Below are 22,979 nucleotides of genomic sequence, written 5' to 3'. Positions count from 1 at the left end.
TGTGTGCATTTACTACCATGACAAACAATTTATAAGAAAACAAACAAAAAAACCCCTCAGTTTCTTACCCCCAAATCTGTCCTTTTCTGTATTCCCTTTCTCTGCTAATGTTATCATCACCAGTCAGCTCTAAAACAAGTTCTACTCTGGACAGATTTTTCACACATCTCTTCTCTATCTCTACTGTCCTCACCTGATCCTGTCACCTCTCCCTGGAATAGTTCCACAATATCATTACTGCTAGCTCTGTTTTTGGCCTCTACCTCCCTGCACTGCCCCCATCCTGCTATTGAAATGCTTTCTTTCGGCTACACGGCATGTGGGATCTTAGTTCCCTGACCAGGGATTGAACCCACACCCCTTACATTGGAAGTGTGGAGACTTAACCACTGGACCACCAGGGAAGTCCCCCCCCTTTTTTTTTTGAAATACTTTTAAAAGTTTTTCTTGCCTGCAATGGACTGCTGACAATGTTCTTCTTTTGCAGTCCCCTACCTCTGGGATACATAAACCTTGAGGCTTAGAGTTGGTAGGTAGGTACTGTCCCTACCTACCTTATTCACCAAGGCCACTCCTAAACCTCCCTACCTTCTTCAAAACTCCAAGTTCTTCTGAAGAATATTTCATCTGACCATACTAGCCAATATTGCTCTTTTTGACTGTTACCTGGCTAATAAGTTACATTGGTTCACTGAAATTCTAGCACCCGGCTCACCAACTTTCTTTCTACCACTACTTCTATCATAATCCTTGACAATTTCAACATCCATATTTTAAAAAAAAAAATCCTTCCAATACTCTGGCCTCTTACTTTTTAAATTTCCTCAACTTCATTGATATACTCCATTTGGGTCACCACTGCTGTGGTCATACTCTGGATCTTGCTGTCACCACCTTCTAACTACAAGCTCCTTCCTCTCCAGTTTCCCTCAAGCATCCCTGACCCAACATTCTCCAATAGCACTGGAAACGCTCATCAACTGAAAATTCTTCCTCACCACCCATCACTCAGCCCTTGTTAAATACCATGTTTTCAGTGCTATGATCACCCCCTTGAAATCATTTTGCTCCTTTCTCTCTCCATCCTACTTGCCCTGCTTGTCCAACCCTAATTAAGCCTTACTCTGCTCCTAAACCCAAGTAGCTAAACTTTCCTCCAGAAATGGAGAAAAACATGACAGAATCCTGCTAATTGGTCCCTTTTTGGACCAAAATCATCAAACGGCAAATAACATTGCCCATCGGTCAGTCCCACTGATTTCCCTGGTAAATTTGTCCTCCACTCTCCAAAATGCTCACTTCTCTGTAACCTTTTCCCCTTCCTACTTGCAACAACACATGCCATCCCTTGGCTGACAGCCTTGCCTCCCTTTCAGGCCTCATTGAAAAACCAGAAGCTATCAGACAAGAACTGCCCGTATCCTCCTCCTACCATCAATGCTATTAACTCAAGCTACACCTGAGCCTATGTACTATGCATTCTCTCCTGAAAAAATGGAAGAAATTTCCTTGCTCCCACATAAGCCATCATTTATTTTTTTTGCTATTTAAGAACTGCACTGCTAAAACCGTCCTTGATCTCTCCTAAATCTTCAAGTACCCTCCTTCACCTAGATCATCAACATCAGCAGGGACACCTGTTTATTATCACCTATTGTAAGCAAAACAAACAGAAAATGTCCTTGACCTATGCCCTCTTCCAGCTCCCACCTCACTTATCTTCTCGTCACTCTAAAACTTCTCCCAAGAGTTGTCTTCAGATATGGTCTCCACTTTGTTACCTCCCATTCTCTCAACTTACTTTGCACTTTCATACTAGTTTTTCATATCATATATATATATATTACACAGGAGGGACATAGAACATGGTTGTTAAGCTTGGACTTTGAACTTAGTTCTTATCCCTATTCTGTGACTCACTTTTTTGTATAAAAGCAGCATAGCTTCTCAGTGCCTCAGTTTCAACTATAAGATGGGGATAATAAAAGTATCTCATAGGGTTGTTGTGAGGCTAAATGAGTTAGCACATATAAAAGCACACAGAATACTGCCAGGCATATAGAAAATATTCAATACGTGTTTGCTATCTTACCATATGCAACAAGGAAGGCTCTTTCCTGCTTTTCCTCGTCTGTCAGGTAGCACTGGACAGACTGCACAATTCCCTGCTTCTAACACTTCTACTCATGGCTTCTGTGACATCATACTCTACTGGGTCTCCTTCTACTTCATGGCTGCTCCTTCTCAGCATCCTTGCTAGCTGCTCAATTTCTAAATATCTGAATACTCAGCCTTCTTTTTACTATCTAAACTCTTCCTAGGTAACCTGATCCAGTCCCGTGCTTTTAAATACCACCTACATACTAATGTTGCTTAAATTCGTATCTCCAATCCTGGCTCTCCCCTGAGCATCAGACAAGTATCTAACTGCCATTTCTACCCGGATATTAAGTTGTACCACAAATCTAACAGACCTAGAACAGAATTCTGAAGGACTCCCCTCTTTCCATTCTCAGCCTATACATCTGCTCCTATCACTTTCTAATTCTGTGATAGTTATCATCATTCACCCAGTGGATCAGGCCTAAAAACTAGAAGTCATATCTGATTTTTCCTCCTTCCCTCAACCAGACACCCAAATGTTAGCAGTCCTGTTTGCCTCACCTCCAAAATACATCCCAAATCCACCTCTATTTCTTATCATGTTGCTGCTGCCACGTTAATACAGACTATCACAACTTCTTTCCTGGACACTGCAAATCCTCCCAATGAGTCTCCCTGCTTTGATTCTTGGTCCCCAGCAAGCCAGTTTCCTCACACAGCCAGAGTAATCTCAAAGTATAAAACAGATCACATCAATTCCCTGCTTAAAAACTTTCAAGGGCTTCCCAATACAATTATGATAAAATCTGAACTACTGAACTCAGGATTATATATGATCTGGCGCTGCCTGACTCTCCAACCTTCACTCCTACTATTTTCCCCATTGCTTTCTCCACTCCAGCCACACCAACCTTTCTTCAAACACATCAGATTCATTTCTGCATTGGGGCCTGTGCACTGGCTGTTTCCTCTGACTGGATATCTCTTTCTGCAGATTTTAGCAAGGCAAGGCTAGCTCAGCAGCATGTTACCACTTCAGAGATGCCCATCCACCTAAAAGAGTGGACCCACTCCTCCACCCAGTCACTATTTATCCCAATAGTGCCCTGTTTTATTTTCTTTATAGCACCTAGAGCCACATAAATTATTTGTTTATATGTTTAGTATCTGTTTCCTATCACTGTCATGTAAGATCCCATGTGGGCAGCAGGGACCCTCTCTTATTCACAGATGAATCTCCAGCATCTAGAATACTCATTCGCACATAGTAGATATTCAGTAAACATTGATTCAACTTGAAGAAAATGAAGACAACAGTATTCACTTTTTGCCCTTAGCACAGGGGTAAATGAAGATCCACTCCAAGTACTGACAAGTTAATTTTGATATATCACCAGTCAAGATTGGTATGTTAAACAAAGTCAGTTATTATGTAAATCAATTATCACTAAAGAAAGAATATTGGTACATCTTATCAGAATTATCATCATACAAAAAAGAAACAAACTTGCATTTTTTGGTACTTCCATGTATTATTTTACATCCCCACAATAAGTTTCTAAATTAGATAAGGTATTGAACATTGAAAAAAATGAGGCACCTTCCAGAAAAGCAGATGTAAAACTAGGTCTATAATACCTGTGTTCTTTCTTTCAGATCATGAATTTGTTGACATTATAGGTTGCCTAGATATTTTAGAGCAGTTCCAATCAAGTAGCAGTAGAGTCAAAAAGATATTTTAAAAACCTCAATAGAAATTTCAAACAGTTAATATAGTTTACAATGCCTAGAATACCAAGTATCTTGACTTTAAGAAAAATTGATTCAGGTTAAAAACACTAATCTCCTAGTAACAGGTGTATTGATTGGTTTGAAGAAGTCTTTGATGAACAAAAATGGAATTTTAGTAATAAATGTTTGGTGGTCAAAATCTTTTAAAAAATGCACCATTGGGGTAGTAAAACAGGGTATCACAGGCCCACAGGATCAAGTCCAAATTCTGTAGTATACAGAACCTTTTTACTCCGACCCCTGCTTCTCTCCCAGCTACTTCTCACCACATGTTCATGATGGTTAAGGTCAGCCTCATAACCATCTAGAAAATTCCTGCTTATCTTTCACCAACTCAAATGTCACCTCCTCTTTGTAACCTTTCTTAATTCCTTCTCAGGCTGAGCTATCTCTTATCTATGTTCTCAGATGAACTCTGAGCATGATTTTAAGTATAATGTATTACAGCATTTATTCTATGTTTTCCTGGCTAGGCTGTAAATGTTTACTGAATTAAAGAAATATATCATTCAAATTCCTAAATCAATAAGCAAAACATCTCTTACAGAGCAAATGTTCAACTAACATTGGTCAAACTAATTAATTACTGATTGAATGAAAAGTTTTATTAGGATTATGGTTACAGCTAAAAGTTGCCTAAATGACTTAACCTGTGTAAAACTGAAGATTTTTTAGATATAACAACTATATCTAAAACGCCCAGGAGCACAAGCCTATATATGCTGTTTTTTACACACAAGTTTATTGCTACCCTGGCAAATTCTACATTCTCTCACATAGGAGAATCTGCTCGTGTAGAATGATCACCTGTTAGGTTTCACTGCATCTAACAGGTTCCAAGAAGGATGGTCAGGCCACAAAATCTCACCAATATTTTGACCCAACAAACTCTGACTCCTCCCAAACTGTTCTCTGCTTAGAAGTGAAAAAATAAAATAAAACCAAATGAAGATGCCTGAATTGAGTCCTCAGTCCTTATGGGGCTCACAGACCCCCAGGAGCAGGAAAAAAAAAAAAAAGAATTTTTCTAGATTTCTGACAATATGAATACTCTTCAAAGATCCCATTGCTGTTTCCTGCAGTTGATCAACACCATTGCAGGTTAATCACTAGAAACTTGACAACTGACTAACCTAGCAGAAACATGAAATACAGTCTAAATAGGAATCACTTTTAAATGAATTTACTGAACTTTATATTGCCCCAACAGATTTTCATTTCTTGATAGCCCACTAAGAAAAGATACAGACTTTTAAAACTTAATAAAAAGCGTTGAGTGCTACTTTAGTAATCCGTTGATATACTATCCTTAACGTGTATTTATTAAGATTTTTGATTTCACTTCAGTAAAATATCACTCAACATTTAACATTAAAAAATAATGCATTGATATTTCTAATTTTAAAATTAACAACGTAACTAATTATAACTATTTGTACGAAGTATAGCAAAGTATAGCAAAATATTAGTGTCTCAAGATTACTACATACCAATCTAAGACTGAGTCCAAAACAGTGTTTTTAAATTTTCCTTTCAAAACCCAAACTTCATTTCTCTGTTACCAAACATGACTTCAGTTAGCGATTTACAAATATTTACACAGGGAAAAATATACCAAAAGCCATCAACAAAGACTGTTTTTGATTACTCTGGGATTCTAACCCATTTAGATTCTTCTAAGAATTATCTTGAGCATGCAGTTTAGAAATGCTTGTTTGAACAACTTAATCTTACATTGTTCATAAACATAAACACACAACATATAGTATGAAAGAACACATGAAAAATTGTTGCTTTTACTGGTATTAGAGGGTAGTTTTAATACAAGCTAAATACAAACACAATTGTTAGATTCAGTCACGTATCCTGCAAAACAATATGCCAAGATCAACCTTGAAGCATTTATAAAAATGAAAATGTATAAAATATCTTCCTCAATTAACTCTAAGGACTCTGTATACAAATGCAAGAATTTGAACTTATCAATAATACATCAAATGTTGAGCAACTAATTGAGCAGTAAAAAAACAATTTCTGATTTTAAAATTAAATAGCTCCAGGTAAAAGCATGTAATTTCCCACATCTACTATCTTTGTATTCTGCACAGAGTTCCAAGGCAAAGACTGCTTCTGGATTTATGCATTACCAGAGAGGATGACCTGTTTGGCTGGCTTATCACAGGCCTTTTAGTCTTCTTTCCTGATAGATCCTTTGCTCCTTTGGGAGGAGGCACAGGAGCTGGTTTCCATGGAATTGGGTTATAAAAGGCTGGCTCTGGATAAGAATTTCCACTGTAAAAACCTAAAATTATGAAAAAATCAGAACAAAACAAGAAGAAAACTTTTTGAGATCAAAGAAACTACATATTTTAAAATTCACAGAAAAATGTTAAAAGGGCAAAAATATTATTGATAAACCAATTTGACTCATTTAAAACTTGAACTCAAATATTTTCAAACACAGTAAGTATTGAAGTAAAAATTAAAAATCTAAGCATTCAAAGAACATTAATGTTCACATCTATATATATAGAAACTCATAAAAGTTCTCCTAAGAAATTAATTTTAGAACCCTTAAAAAGAACAAAATCTTCATTTTAACTCAGTCTGGGAAACCGCTGATTGTGTACATGTTTCCCCTAGTTGGACACTAAAGTTTGCAGAAAAATGTATGTTGCATATGTAGCTAAAGTGAATCAAGATTCTTGTTTAGAACCACTTAAATTCTAAATCACTGTCAATCAGATTTCATAATATCACTGTAATTTTGATAATTAAGAGCAGTAGAGCATTTGCAAAGATATTTATTAGAATAAAACTTATTTAAATGCAAAAAATAAAATAATCCATTATTTCACCAATTAACTTCTAGTCAATATGTATATTCCACCTAAGTTTTAACGTTACTATCCAATCATTTGGTTAAAACCACTGCTTATTACTCTTATTTCAAATAAGAGAACAAAAAAACAGAGCAGACCCTGCTCGGTAGCTGTAATGGATGACCTCTGTGACATGCAGGAGAGGCCTAAATCCTGACAGCAGGAATGTGTCATTCAGACATTGGCAACCCACTTTGACTGCATAGATATGTCAACACACACTTCACCACGATGGTCAAAACAAAGTCTGGAATATGTCCTATTGTGTGAACAAAACAGAATGGGAGTATTTTTAATAATAAATCACTTAAACAAGTGAAGGCAGCTGTCAGCAAGGCATGAGCTTCCAACATGAAGTACAAAGAAAAACATGCATTGCCATTTATAATCAGACCAAGCCTAAAGGCTAACCAGGTCTGTGTCTGGTTCATGTGCTGTCTAGTATTCCACCCTGCAAAAAGAATGTGCCAAAGACACTGGAAGCTCTGCCTCAGAGAGGGTTAGAAAAGGGGAAGAAAATGACCCCTTCAATATATCCTGATTAAGGCTTTAAAATCCAAGGAATGTAAGAAAATTTTACTTGTTTCTTAACCTTAGAAATCATTACTTTGCAGTTTTACCACTATTGCCTTTAAAATGTATCTGGTTTTAGAGAATGACAACAAATTTGTAGTATCTCCACAGGAATACAGTATGTTATAATCTTCCAGAAAATAGTAATTTGAAAGAAAAAAGATTTTTACACATTTCTATTTCTGTCAAAAGGAAACATAATATATAATATTCACTCCTGCAAGCCATATTTATGTAACCCACATAACATAAAAACCAACCTGTGAGTTTTCCATTGGCATAACCATAGCTCTTTGCAGCTGGACGAGGTTTATTTTTTGCATTTTCCAACCATTCCTTAAACTTTTTTTCTGCTATTTCCTTTTTTTCCTGTAATTCAGCCTGCCGTTGTTTTTCTTTTTCCTTAAAATGACAAGACCGAAGAATCTCCAGGGATATTCTGTAACTAAAAATTCTATTCAAATTCTACTGACTCTTTTCCCCAGTAGCTCCCCATCCCAATGGCTTTCTGATCAGAAATACTGAATCATAATTCTATAGAGAGCAAAATTTAACATGATCAGGGATGTGATATGAAGGTGGCTGCCTCTAAACAATGACATTAAACCTAAGAAGAAAAAAGCAATTTGCTGTTTTAAAATAGAATAGTAATTTATAATAATGTAATAAAACTTTCCATAAAAGTGCATTGAATAATATTTAAAAGCATAAACAACAATAAAAAGTTTGAACCTGACTGCAGAAATATCAATAGGCTTATTAATACTTCTCAACCTAAGAAAACCACAAATGCATATTCATTTCTGAAGCTTATAGTATAACAAGTAGGGGTAGCTACATGTATTTATATTATGATAAGATAGTGCCAATTTTCTATTAGAAACTCTTTATACAATATAGCTGGCACATGTAAACACGAAAGTCATGTATTCTAACTGATCACTTTAGTGAAAATACCTTTTCTTTCTTCTTCTTCTCACATTCTTCAGCATTTTTTTTCTTTAACCATTCTTCATATTTTTCTTTTGCTTTTTCTTGTAAATGTTCTTTCTCCAGCTCCTTTGCTGCTTTTTCCTCCTTTTCTTTATTAATTTTTTGTTCCCTTTCTTTTCTTTTCTTAAATAAAAATGAAGGAATTTTAATTGGAGTATCTGTAATCATCCTCATACAAGGGAGAAGTGTTATATGCAGCAATTCTCTAAACATCAGTTATTTCTTAAAATAGGTGGTAAAATAGTCGTTGACACAGTGTGGCTTATGAAAATATATAACATACCTGCACTTACCTGATCAATTTTAGTCTACCAGCTTGAGTATACGTTTCATGATGGCCATAACAAAGGTCTTGCTTGACAAAGTACACTCAGAGACTGGAACAGTGTTAAGTAAATAGTAGGTGTTCTATAAAGATTTGCTGAGTAAATTAGTGGACAGAAATTATGACCTATTAGACTGTCCTGAATCTTAGTGTTTTTTGATGGATGTTTACCCCCACTCTAAAACAGGAGCCACATGTGTACACATTCCCCAGACAATTTGCCAATACAAATGCTTGGATAAATTTTCACCATCAAAGAGTTACAGAGCACAAACTTTGGGCCATTAAGTACTGCTATAAGGGCACATACAGACAAATCTCTGGCTATGTAATTCTTATACGCCTTACACAGACCAAGAATTGGCAAACTATGGCCTGCAGGCCAAATATGGTCCATCAACCACCTGTATTTGTAAACAAAGTTTTACTGAAATGTGGCCACACATTTATTTACATATTTCTTGTCTATGCTGCTTTTGCACCACAACAGCAAAGTTAAATAGTTGCAACAGAGATTGCATGGTCCACAAAGCCTAAAATTTTATCTAGCCCCTTGAAGAAAAAACTTGACACAGACTATAAGTCAATGTTTCTTCCTTTTCTCACTCAAAAGATAATCTACCAACACAGCTAAATTCTAAATAACCAATGACATGGCTAGCTCTCTTTATCAAAGGTTTAGAAAATAATCTGCAAACATGAAGTATATGCAATACAAATGCCATATACATCACCCTTCATCGAGCAAAGAAATATGAGCCAAGAAATTCTTCCCTTAAAAGCATCTTGTAGAATACTTTAATACAAGCAATTCAAGTAAGACCCAAGTAACGAACATCAGTTACATACAACATGTGTCCAGTGCTGTACAGGAAAGGCGGGTCTTAAAAATCAAAGCACGGGAATTCCCTGGTGGTCCAATGGTTAGGACTTCGTGCTTTAACTGCTGAGGGCACAGGTTCAATCCCTCCTCAGGGAACTAAGATCCCACAAGCCTCGAGGAGAGGCCAAAGAATAAAAAAATTAAAGCCCCTGTCATTCCCCAGGTTACTATATTTCCTTATTGTTGGTCTGCCAATAGCTGCAAAAGGAAATCCTTTCTTGCTGAGAACTCAATATCCATTGAAATAATGCTGGAATTTAACTATTGGGTTAAATTCAACAAAGAAGTTAAGTAATCTGCCCAAGGTCACACAGATGGTAAATGACAGATCACTACATATCTCTTATATACATATGAGAGAACGCTGAAAACAATTTTTTGCCAATAAATTCAATTTAAATAAGATGTCAAAATTCCTTAAAAATACATCACTTTCTAAAACCGATTCAAGAAGAAACAGAGTAACTGAATGAACCTCTACTTGTAAAACAATTCAGAATTTAAAACTTTCCCACAAAGAAAACTCTAGCCTCCAGTTGCTTCACTGGTAGAGTCTATCACACGTCTAAGGAAGCAACAGTACCAATTACTACACAAATTGTTTTAAAAAACAGAAAAAGGGAACACTTCCAAGCTCATTTTAGGAGCCCACTATTTCTCTAAAGTCCAAACCAAATATGAAAATTACAAGATAATATTAGGAATAAGTCAAGATAACTGCTCTCATCAGAAACATGAAATACTTAGGGGTACATTTTAAAAACACGTATAATACCCCTGTACACTGCAAACAAAAAAAAAAGAAGAAAAAAACAGATAAATATGGCTTAAATAAATAGAAAAAAAATCATGTTTATAGATTTATAATTTGATATTATTAAGATAGCAATTTTCTCCTGAATGATCTATATATTTAATGCAATCCCAATAGTATCAGGCACTATTCAAGCAAGCATGAAATTGCTGGAAATTGATAAGCTAATTCTAAACGGAAAGGGTGCAGAGCAGCTAAAACAATTCTGAAATAGAAGAAAAACGATGGAAGACTTACACTATTTGATTAGAAGAATTTTAAATTCAAGAATTACTATATAAAGCTATAGTAAGCAGATAGTGTAGTACTGGCATAGGAAATGGGTCAATTGAACAGAATACAGTCCAGAAATAGACCCAGACGTATTTGGTCAATAGATTTGAAATAAAAATGTCAGGGTAACTGAGTAGGGAAAATATTATCTTTCAACATAGTGTTGGAACAACTGTATATCCATATTCCAAAAAAATGAACCTTGACCCTTGTCACATGCCAACATTAAAATTAACTCAAAATGCAAATAGGTAAAAGCTGAAGTTATAAAACTTCTAGAAGAAAACAATGGAGAATATTTTATAACCGTGGCATAGGCAAACGTTTCTTTAATAGAACACAAAACCCACAGACTATAAAAGAAAAAACAGAAATATGGAACTTAACCAAAATTTAAAATTTCTGCTCTTTAAACATATAAAAAAATTAAAAGGAGGAAATATTTATAATACATGTTACAGGACTTAAAGGAATATAAGAAGAATTCTTACAACTTACTATTAAGACACACAAAATGGGAAAAACTTAAACACTAAACTAAACAAACAAAAAACAAGAGATGTAGAAATGGTCAATAGTGCTATGGATTGAATTCTGTCCCACCAAAATTCATATATTGAATCCTCAATGTAACTTTTTTTTCTTTTTTTTAAATTGGAGTATAGGTGGTTTACAATGTTGTGTTTAGTTTCAGGCGTACAGCAAAGTGATTCAGTTATACACAGACACATTCATTACTTTTCAGATTCTTTTCTCATATAGGTTATCACAGAATATTGAATAGAGTTCCCTGTGCTATACAGTAGGTCCTTGTTGTATACAGTAGTGTGCGTATGTTAATCACGAGGCTCCTGATTTATCACCCCCCCCATGTTTCACCTTTGGTAACCATAACTTTGTTTTCAATATGTGTAAGTCTCTTTCTGCTTTGTAAATAAGTTCATTTGTATCATTTTTTAAAAATTTGATACCACATATGAATGACATCATATGATATTTCTCTTCCTCTGACTTACTTCCCTAAGTATGATAATCTCTTGGTCCATCCATGTTGCTGCAAATGGCATTTTGTTCTTTTTTATGGCTGAGTAATATTCCATTGTAAGTATGTACCAACTCTTCTTTATTCCTCTGTCAATGGACACTAGATTGCTTCCATGTCTTGTCTACTGTAAATAGTGCTGCAATGAACACTGGGGTACACCTATCTTTTTGAATTATGGTTTCCTCCAAATATATGCCCAGGAGTGGGATTGCTGAATCATATGGTAGTTCTAGTTTTAGTTTTTTAAGGAACCTCTATAATGTTCTCCATACTGGTTGTACCAATTTACATTCCCACCAACAGTGTAGGAGAGTTCCCTTTTATCCACACCCTCTCCAGCATTTTATGCTTTGTAGACTTTTTGATGATGGCCATTCTGACCGGTGTTAGGTGATACCTCATTGTAGTTTTGATTTGCCTTTCTATGGTAATTGGTTATGTTGAGCATCTGTCCATGTGCTTTTTGGCCATCTGTATGTCTTCTTGGGAGAAATGTTTACTTAGATCTGCCTACGTTTTCAAAAAATTTTATTTTATTTACTTTTTTATACAGTAGGTTCTTATTAGTCATCAATTTTATACACATCAGCATATACATTGCAATCCCAATCGTCCAATTCATCACACCACCATACCCACACCCCCGTGGCTTTCCACCCTTGGTGTCCATAAGTTTATTCTCTACATCTGTGTCTCAACTTCTGCCCTGCAAACCAGTTCATCTATACCATTTTTCTAGGTTCCACATACATGCATTAATATACGATATTTGTTTCTGTCTTTCTGACTTACTTCACTCTGTATGACAGTCTCTAGATCCATCCATGTCTCAACAAATGACCCAATTTCATTCCTTTTATGGCTCAGTAATATTCCATTGCATTTATGTACCACATCTTCTTTATCCATTTGTCTGTTGATGGGCATTTAGGTTGCTTCCATGACCTGGCTATTGTAAATAGTGCTGTAAAGAACACTGGGGTGCATGTGTCTTTTTGAATTATGGTTTTCTCTGGGTATATGCCCAGTAGTGGGATTGCTGGATCATATGGTAATTCTATTTTTAGTTTTTTAAGGACCCTCCATAATGTTCTCTATAGTGGCTGTATCAATTTACATTCCCACCAAAGGTGCAAGAGGGTTTCCTTTTCTCCACACCCTCTCCAGCATTTGTTGTTTGTAGACATTTTGATGATGCCCATTCTAACCACTGTGAGGTGATACCTCATTGTAGTTTTGATTTGAATTTCTCTAATAATTAGTGATGTTGAGCAGCTTTTCATCTGCTTCTTGACCATCTGTATGCCTTCTTTGGAGAAATGTCTATTTAGGTCTTCTGCCCATTTTTGGACTGGGTTGTTTGTTTCTTTAATATTGAGCTGCATGAGCTGTTTATATATTTTGGAGATTGATCCTTTGTCCGTTGATTCGTTTGCAAATATTTTCTCCCATTCTGAGGGTTGTCTTTTCTTCTTGTTTATGGTTTCCTTTGCTGTGCAAAAGCTTTGAAGTTTCATTAGGTCCCATTTGTTTATTTTTGTGTTTATTTCCATTACTCTAGGAGGTGGATCAAAAAAGATCTTGCTGTGATTTATGTCAAAGAGTGTTCTTCCTACATTTTCCTCTAAGTGTTATAGTGTCCAGTCTTACATTTAGGTCACTAATCCATTTTGAGTTTATTTTTGTGTTTGGTGTTAGGGAGTGTTCTAATTTCACTCTTTTACATGTAGCTGTCCAGTTTTCACAGCACCACTTATTGAAGAGACTGTCTTTTCTCCATTGTATATCCTTGCCTCCTTTGTCATAGATTAGTTGACCACAGGTGCATGGGTTTATCTCTGGGCTTTCTATCCTGTTCCATTGATCTATGTTTCTGTTTTTGTGCCAGTACCATATTGTCTTCATTACTGTGCCTTTGTAGTATAGTCTGAAGTCAGGGAGCCTGATTCCTCCAGTTCCGTTTTCTTCCCCTCAAACTGCTTTGGCTATTTGGGGTCTTTTGAGTCTCCATACAAATTTTAAGATTTTTTGTTCTAGTTCCTTAAAAAATGCCATCGCTAATTTGATAGGGATTGCATTGCATCTGTAGATTGCTTTGGGTAGTATAGTCATTTTCACAATATTGATTCTTTCAATCCAAGAACATGGTGTATCTCTCCATCTGTTGGTATCATCTTTGATTTCTTTCATCAGTGTCTTATACTTTTCTGCATACAGGTCTTTGGTCTCCCTAGGTAGGTTTATTCCTAGGTATTTTATTCTTTTTGTTGCAATGGTAAATGGAAGTGTTTCCTTAATTTCTCTTTCAGATTTTTCTGAAAATCATTAGTGTATAGGAATGCAAGAGATTTCTGTGCATTAATTTTGTATCCTGCAACTTTACCAAATTGATTAGCTCTAGTAGTTTTCCGGTGGCATCTTTAGGATTCTCTAAGTATAGTATCATGTCATCTGCAAACAGTGACAGTTTTACTTCTACACTTCCAATTTGTATTCTTTATATTTCATTTTCTTCTCTGATTGCCGTGGCTAGGACTTCCAAAACTATGTTGAATAACAGTGGTGAGAGTGGACATCCTTGTCTTGTTCCTGATCTTAGAGGAAATTCTTTCAATTTTTCACCATTGAGAATGATGTTTGCTGTGGGTTTGTCATATATGGCCTTTATTATTTTGAGGTAGGTTCCCTCTATGCCCACTTTCTGGAGAGTTTTTATCATAAATGGGTGTTGAATTTTGTCAAAAGCTTTTTCTGCATCTATTGAGATGATCATATGGTTTTTATTCTTCAATTTGTTAATATGCTGTATCACATTGATTGATTTGTGTACATTGAAGAATCCCTGCATCCCTGGGATAAATCCCACTTGATCATGATGTATGATCCTTTTAATGTGTTGCTGGATTCTGTTTGCTAGTTTGTTGTTCAAGATTTTTGCATCTATATTCATCAGTGATATTGGTCTGTAACTTTCTTTTTTGTAGTATCTTTGTCTGGTTTTGGCATCAGGGTGATGATGGCCTCATAGAATGAGTTTGGGAGTGTTCTTTCCTCTGAAATTTTTTGGAAGAGTTTGAGAAGGATGGGGGTTAGCTCTTCTCTAAACGTTTCAAAGAATTCACCTGGGAAGCCATCTGGTCCTGGACTTTTGTTTGTTGGAAGATTTTTAATCACCATTTCAATTTCATTACTTGTGACTGGTCTGTTCATATTTTCTGTTACTTCCTGGTTCAGTCTTGGAAGGTTATACCTTTCTAAGAATTTGTCCATTTCTTCCAGGTTGTCCATTTTATTGGCATAGAGTTGCTTGTAGTAGTCTCTTAGGATGCTTTGTTTCTCTGCGGTGTCTGTTGTAACTTCTCCTTTTTCATTTCTAATCTTATTGATTTGAGTCCTCTCCCTCTTTTTCCTGACAAGTCTGGCTAATGGTTTATCAATTTTGTTTATCTTCTCAAAGAACTAGCTTTTAGTTTTATTGATCTTTGCTATTGTTTTCTTTGTTTCTATTTCATTTATTTCTGCTCTGATCTTTATGATATCTTTCATTCTGCTCACTTTGCATTTTGTTTGTTCTTCTTTCTCTAGTTCCTTTAGGTGTAAGGTTATATTGTTTGAGAATTTTCTTGTTTCTTGAGGTAGGCTTGTAGAGCTATAAACTTCCCTCTTAGAACTGCCTTTGCTGCATCCCATAGGTTTTGGATCATCGTGTTTTCATTGTCATTTGTCTCTAGGTATTTTTTAATTTCCTGTTTCATTTCTTCAGTGATCTCTTGGTTATTTAGTAACGCATTGTTTAGCCTCCATGTGTTTGTGTTTTTTACGTGTTTTCCCCCTGTGATTCATTTCTAATCTCATAGTGTTGTGGTCAGAAAAGATGCTTGATATGGTTTCAATTTTCTTAAATTTACTGAGGCTTGATTTGTGACCCAAGATGTGATCTATCCTGGAGAATGTTCCATGCACACTTGAGAAGAAAGTGTAATCTGCTGTTTTTGGATGGAATGTCCTATAAATATCAACTAAATCTATCTGGTCTATTGTGTCATTTAAAGCTTCTGTTTCTTTATTTATTTTCATTTTGGATGATCTGTCCATTGGTGTAAGTGAGTTGTTAAAGTCCCCCACTATTATTGTGTTACTGTCGATTTCCTTTTTTATAGCAGTTAGCAGTTGCCTTATGTATTAAGGTGCTCCTATGTTGTGTGCATATATATTTATAACTGTTATATCTTCTTCTTGGGTTGATCCCTTGATCATTATGTAGTGTCCTTCGTTGTCCCTTGTAAGATTCTTTATTTTAAAGTATATTTTATCTGATATGAGTACTGCTACTCCAGCTTTCTTTTGATTTCCATTTGCATGGAATATCTTTTTCCAACCCCTCACTTTCAGTCTATATGTGTCCCTAGGTCTGAAGTGGGTCTCTTTTAGACAGCATATATATGGGTCTTGGTTTTGTATCCATTTGGAAAGCCTGTGTCTTTTGCTTGGAGCACTTAATCCATTCACGATTAAGGTAATTATCGATAGGTATGTTCCATGACCATTTTCTTATATTGTTTTGGGTTTGTTTTTGTAGGTCCTTTTCTTCTCTTGTGTTTCCCACTTAGAGAAGTTCCTTTAGCATTTGTTGTAGAGCTGGTTTTGTGGTGCTGAATTCTCTTAGCTTTTGCTTGTCTGTAAAGCTTTTGATTTCTCCATCGAATCTGAATGAGATCCTTGCCAGGTAGAGTAATCTTGGTTGTAGGTTCTTCCCTTTCATCACTTTAAGTATATCATGCCACTCCCTTCTGGCTTGGAGAGTTTCTGTTGAGAAATCAGCTGTTAACCTCATGGGAGTTCCCTTGTATGTTATTTGTCGTTTTTCCCTTGCTGCTTTCAATAATTTTTCTTTGTCTTTAATTTTGGCCAATTTGATTAGTATGTGTCTCGGTGTGTTTCTCCTTGGGTTTATCCTGTATGGGACTCACTGTGCTTCCTGGACTTGGGTGGCTATTTCCTTTCCCATGTTAGGGAAGTTTTCAAATATAATCTCCTCAAATATTTCCTCTGGTCCTTTCTCACTTCTTCTGGGACCCCTATTATGCGAATGTTGCTGCGTTTAATGTTGTCCCAGAGGTCTCTTAGGCTGTCTTCATTTCTTTTCATTCTTTTTTTTTTTATTCTGTTCCACAGCAGTGAATTCCACCATTTTGTCTTCTAGGTCACTTATCCGTTCTTCTGCCTCAGTTATTCTGCTATTGATTCCTTCTAGTGTAGTTTTCATTTCCGTTATTGTACTGTTCATCTCTGTTTGTTTGTTCTGTAATTCTTTTAGGTCTTTGTTAAACATTTCTTGCATCTTCTCGATCTTTGCCTCCATTCTTTTTCCGAGGTCCTGGATCATCTTCACTATTATTATTCTGAATTCTTTTTCTGGAAGGTTGCCTATCTCCACTTCATTTAGTTGTTTTTCTGAGGTTTTATCTTGTTCCTTCATCTGGTACATAGCCCTCTGCCTTTTCATCTTGTCTATGTTTCTGTGAATGTGGTTTTTGTTCCACAGGCTGCAGGATTGTAGTTCTTCTTGCTTCTCAACTTAATCTCTTTAAGGCTAAATGCGCATATGCCAACATTAGCAGCCTGAATCTTACAATACCTGCTAGTGTTGAAGGGTCTCCTGCAGAGGCAAGGTGTGGCTGTGGCTCACTGTGGGGACAAGGACACTGGAAGCAGAAGTTCTGGCAAGTACTCCTTGGTGTGAGCCCTCCCAGAGTCTGCCTTCTACCTACTTTTTGATTGGGTTGTTTATTTGATATAGAGCTGCATGAGTTGTTTGTATATTTTGGAGATTAATCCCGTTTCAGTTGCTTCGTTTGCAAATATTTTCTCCCATTCTGTGGGTTGTCTTTTTATTTTGTTTATGGTTTCCTTTGCTGTGTAGACGCTTTTAAGTTTCATTAGGTCCTATTTGCTTATATTTGTTTTTATTTTCCTTAGTCTAGGAGGTGTATCAAAAAATATCTTGCTGCGATTTACATCAAGGAGTATTGTGCCTATGTTTTCCTCTAAGAGTTTTATAGTGTGTAGCCTTACATTTAGGTCTTTGATCCATTTTGAGTTTATTTTTATGTATAGTGTTTATGAAATGTCTAATTTCATTCTTTTACATGTAGCTATCCAGTTTTCTCAGCACCACTTTTTGAAGAGACTGTCTTTTCTCCTTTGTATATTCTTGCCTGCTTTGTCATAGATTAATTGACCATAGGTGGGTGGGTTTATTTCTGGGCTTTCTCTCCTGTTCCATTGATCTGTATATCTGTTTTTGTGCAAGTACCATACTGTTTTGATTACTGTAGCTTTACAGTATAGTCTGAAGTCAGGTAACCTGATTCCTCCAGATCCATTATTCTTTCTCAGAATTGCTTTCGCTATTCAGAGTCTTTTGTGCTTCCATATAAATTTTAAAAATCTTTGTTCTGCTTCTGTGAAAAATGTCATTGGTAATTTGACAGGGACTCCACTGAGTCTGTAGTTGCCTCGCGTAGCATAGTCATTTTGACAATATTGATTCTTCCAATCCAAAACAATACCTTTCCACGTCATCTTTGTGTCACCTTTGATTTCCTTCACCACGTCTTATAGTTTTCAGAATACGGGTCTTTTGTCTCCCCAGGTAGGTTTACTCCTATGTATTTTATCCTTTTTGATGCGATGGTAAATGGGATTGTTTCCTTGATTTCTCTTTCTGATCTTTAGTTGTTAGTGTATAGGAATGCAAGATTTTGGTGTATTAATTTTGCATCCTGTGCATTTACTGAATTCACTGATGAGCTCTAGTAGTTTTCTGGTAGCATCTTTTCTATGTATAATATCATGTTGCTGCAAACAGTGACAGTTTTACTTCTTTTTCAATTTGCATTCCCCTTATTTCTTTTCTTCTCTGATTGCTGTGGCTAGGACTTCCAAAACTATGCTGAATAAAAGTGGTGACAGTGGACATCCTTGTCTTGTTCCTATCTCAGAGAGAATGCTTTCAGCTCTTTACTGTTGAGAATGTTAGCTGTGGACTTGTCATATAAGGCCTTTACTATGTAGAGGTAAGTTCCCTTTATGCCTACTTCTGGAGAATTTTTATTATAAATGGGTGTTGAATTTTGTCAAAAGCTTTTTCTGCATCTATTGACATGATCATATGGTTTTTAGTCTTCAGTTTGTTAACATGGTGTGTAACACTGATTGATTTGTGGATGTTGTAGAATCCTTGCATCCCTGGGATAAATCCCACTTGATCATGGTGTATGGGATTCAGGTTGCCAGTATTTCGTTGAGGATTTTTCCATCTATGTTCATCAGTGATACTGGCCGGTAATTTTCTTTTTTTGTGGTATCTTTGTCTGGTTTTGGTATCAGGGTCATGGTGGCCACATAGAAAGTTTGGGAGTGTTCCTTCCTCTACAATTTTTGGAATAGTTTCAGAAGGATAGGTGTTAACTCTTTTCCACATGTTTGATAGAATTCGCCTGTGAAGCTATCTGGTCCTGCATTTTTGTTAGTTGGAAGCTTTTTAATCAGTTTCAATTTCAGTACTTGTGATAGGTCTATTCATATCTTCTATTTCTTCCTGGTTCAGTCTTGGAAGCTTGTACCTTTCTAAGAATTAGTCTATTTTTCCAGGTTGTCCATTTTATTGGCATATAGTTTTTTGTAGTAGTCTCTTATGGTCCTTTGTATTTCTGTGGTGTCAGTTGTAACTTCTCATTTTCATTTCTAATTTTATTGATTTGAGTCCTCATTTTTCTTGATGAATCTGGCTAATGGTTTATCAATTTTGTTTATCTTCTCAAAGAATCAGCTTTTAGTTTCATTGATCTTTACTACTGTTTTCTTCATCTCTATTTCATTTATTTCTGCTCTGATCTTTATGATTTCTTTCCTTCTACTAACTTTGGGTTTTGTTTGTTCTTCTCTAGTTCCTTTACATGTAAGGTTAGGTTGTTTTTTTGAGATTTTCTTGTTTCCTGAGTTAAGACTGTATTGCTATGAACTTCCCTCATAGAACTGCTTTTGCTGCACCCCATAGGTTTTGGATCATCGTGTTTTCATTGTCATTTGTCTCTAGGTATTTTTTATTTATTTATTTATTTATTTATTTATTTATTTATTTATTTATTTATTGTCTCTAGGTATTTTTTAATTTCCTCTTTGATTTCTTCAGTGATCCATGGTTGTTTTGTAACATATTATTTAGCCTCCATGTGTTTGTGTTTTTTACGGTTTTTATTTCCTGTAATTGATTTCTAATCTCATAGTGTTGTGGTTAGAAAATATTCTTGATATGATTTCAATTTTCTTAAATTTACTGAGGGTTGATTTGTGGCCCAAGATGTGATCTATCCTGGAGAATGTTCCATATGCACTTGAGAACAATCAAAGGAATGTTGTAATAAATACCAATTAAGTCCATAGGGTCTAGTATGTCATTCAAGACCTGTGTTTCCTTGTTGATTTTCTGTCTGGATGATCTGTCCAGTGATGGGACTGGGGTGTTAAAGTCCCCCACTATTATTGTGTTAGTGTCAATTTCTTTTTTTATGGCTGTTAGCATTTGCCTTGTATATTGAGGTGCTCCTATGTTGGGTGCACATATATTTGTAATTGTTATATCTTCTTCGTGGATTGATCCCGTGATCGTTATGTAGTGTCCTTCTTTGTCTCTTGTAACAGTCTTTATTTTAAAGTCTATTTTGTGTGATGTGAGTTTTGATACTCCAGCTTTCTTTTGATTTCCATTTGCATGGGATACCTTTTTCCGTCCCCTCACATTCCCTCTGTATGTGTCCCTAGGGCTAAAGCGGGTCTCTTGTAGACAGCATATATATGGGTCTTGTTTTTGTATACATTCAGCCTGTCTGTGTCTTTTGGTTGGAGCATTTAATCCATTTACATTTAAGGTAATTATCGGTATGTCTGTTCTTACTGCCAATTTGTTAACTAGGATTTGTTTTTGTAGGCCTTTTTTTCTTCCCTTCCTCTTCTCTTGTGATTTTTTCCCCCTTTGCGGTACACGGGCCTCTCACTACCGTGGCCTCTCCCACCGCAGAGCACAGGCTCTGGACGTGCAGGCTCAGCGGCCGTGACCCACGGGCCCAGCCGCTCCCCGGCATGTGGGATCCTCCCGGACGGGGGCACGAACCCGTGTACCCTGCATCGGCAGGCGGACTCCCAACCACTGTGCCACCAGGGAAGCCCTTCTCTTGTGATTTGATGTCTATCTTTTAGCGTTGTGATTGGGTTGCTGCTTCTTTTTCGTGTGTGTATCTATTGTAGAATTTTGGTTTGTGGTTCCCAAAAGGTTTTGACCTAGCAGTCTATATATGTACAAGACTGTTTTAACTTGCTGGTCTCTTAATTTCCAATGCATTATCAATATCCTGCATTTGTACTCTCTTCTCACGACTGCTGGTTTTACTATCATATTTGTGTGTGGAGATTTCCTACCTTTGCTTTATGTTTGTCTTAACTGGTGAGCTTTCCCATTCATAATTTTCTTGATTCTAGTTGTGGTCTTTTCTGCCTAGAGAAATTCCTTTAGCACTTGTTTCAAAGTTGGTTTGGTGGTGCTGAATTCTCTTAGGTTTTGTTTGTCCATAAAGCTTTTGATTTCTCCGTCAAATCTGAATGCCAGTCTGCTGGGTAGAGTATTCTTGGTAGTAGGTTTGTCCCTTTTGTCACTTTAAATATATCATCCACTCCCTTCTGGCCTGCAGATTTTCTGCTGAAAAATCAGCAGATACCTTATGGGGATTCCCTTGTATGTTATTTGTTTCTCTTCCCTGTTGTTTTTAATTGTTTCTATTTAATTTTCATCAGTTTGATTAGTATGTGTCTCATCTTGTTCCTCCTTAGGTTTATCTTGTATGGGACTCTCTGTGCTTCCCAGACTTGAGTGTTTCCTTTCTAATGTTAAGGACGTTTTCAGCTATAATCTCTTCAAATATTTTCTCAGGCTTTTTCTCTCTTCTCCTTCTGGGACCCCTACAGTGCTAATATTGGTGCATTTAATGTTGTCACAGGGGTCTCCAAGACTGTCCTCATTTCTTTTCATTCTTTTTTCTTCATTCTGTTCTGCAGCAGTGATTTCCAACATTCTGTCTTCCAGCTCACTTATTCTTTCTTCTGCCTCAATTCTTCTGCTATTGCTTCCTCCTAGTGTATTTTTCATTCCAGTTATTGTATTGTTCATCTGTTTGTTTATTCTTTAGATCTTCTCTTTGTTAAAAATCATTTGTATCTTCTCAATCTGTGCCTCCATTCTTTTCAGAAATTTTGGATCATCTTTACTATCATTACTCTAAATTCTTTTTCAGGTAGTTTGCCTATCTCCACTTGATTCAGTTGTTCTTGTGGGTTTTTATCTTGTTCTTTTGTCTGGAACATATTTCTCTGCCATCTCATTTTGTCTAGCTTTCTGTGTTTGTGGTCTTCTTTCCACTGGCTGCAGGATCATAGCTCTTGCTTCTGGTGTCTGCCCTCTGGTAGGTGAGTTTGGTCCTGAGGCTTGTGCAGGCTTCCTGGTGGGACTGGTCCCTACCCACTGGTGTGTGGAGCTGGGTCTTGTCCCTCTGGCGGGCAGACCATGTCAAAGGGTGTGTTTAGAGGTGGCTGTAAGCTCAGTACGGCTTTAGGCAGCCTGTCTGCTGATGGGTGGGGCTGTGTTCCTATCTTGCTGGTTGTTTGGCCTAAGGCATTCATGCACTGGAGCCTCTAGGCTGCTGGGTAGGGCCAGGTCTTGATGCCAAAATGGCAACCTCTGGGAGAGCTCAAGCCAATCAATATTCTCTGGGGCCTCTGCCACCAGTGTCCTTGCCCCCCCCCATAGTGATCCAGAGCCAATCTCAACCTCCCCAGGAGACCCTCCAAGACTCATAGGTAGGTCCAGCCCAAGCTCCTATGGAATTACTTCTTTGTGCTGGGTCCCAGTGTACATGAAACCTTGTGTGTGCCCTCCAAGAGTGGAGTCTCTGTTTCCCCCAGTCCTGTGGACCTCCTGCACTCAAGCCCCACTGGTCTTCAAAGCCAAGTGCTCTGGGATTCCTCTTCCTGATGCCAGACCCTCAGCCTGGGGAGGCTGAAGTGGGACTCAGGACTTTCACTCTTGTGGGAGAACCTCTGTGATATAATTATTTTCCAGTCTGTGGGTCGCCCACCTGGCGGGTATGGGATTTGATTATGTTGTGAAAGCGCCCTCCTACCATCTCATTGTGGCTTCTTCTTTGTCTTTGAATGTAAACTATCTTTTTTGGTAGGTTCCAGTC

General features: G+C 36.8%; 1 protein-coding gene across 1 annotated transcript in view; it reads right to left on the bottom strand.

Moving 5' to 3' along the window:
* Positions 1-5,832: 5,832 nt before the first annotated feature.
* CCDC34 (coiled-coil domain containing 34) overlaps positions 5,833-22,979 on the bottom strand; it is a 48,274-nt gene continuing 31,127 nt past the window's right edge. The window contains exons 4-6 of the mRNA XM_060157744.1: positions 8,307-8,465; positions 7,610-7,751; positions 5,833-6,196 (exon numbers count right to left, since the gene is read on the bottom strand). Of these exons, the coding sequence (XP_060013727.1) occupies positions 5,982-6,196; positions 7,610-7,751; positions 8,307-8,465 (516 nt within the window). The 3' untranslated portion in view covers positions 5,833-5,981. The remainder of the gene's footprint in view (positions 6,197-7,609; positions 7,752-8,306; positions 8,466-22,979) is intronic.

Source organism: Lagenorhynchus albirostris, chromosome 9 (assembly GCF_949774975.1).
Source record: "Lagenorhynchus albirostris chromosome 9, mLagAlb1.1, whole genome shotgun sequence".
In the NCBI taxonomy this organism is placed as follows: domain Eukaryota; kingdom Metazoa; phylum Chordata; class Mammalia; order Artiodactyla; family Delphinidae; genus Lagenorhynchus; species Lagenorhynchus albirostris.
This window is presented reverse-complemented; position numbering and strand designations above follow the sequence as displayed.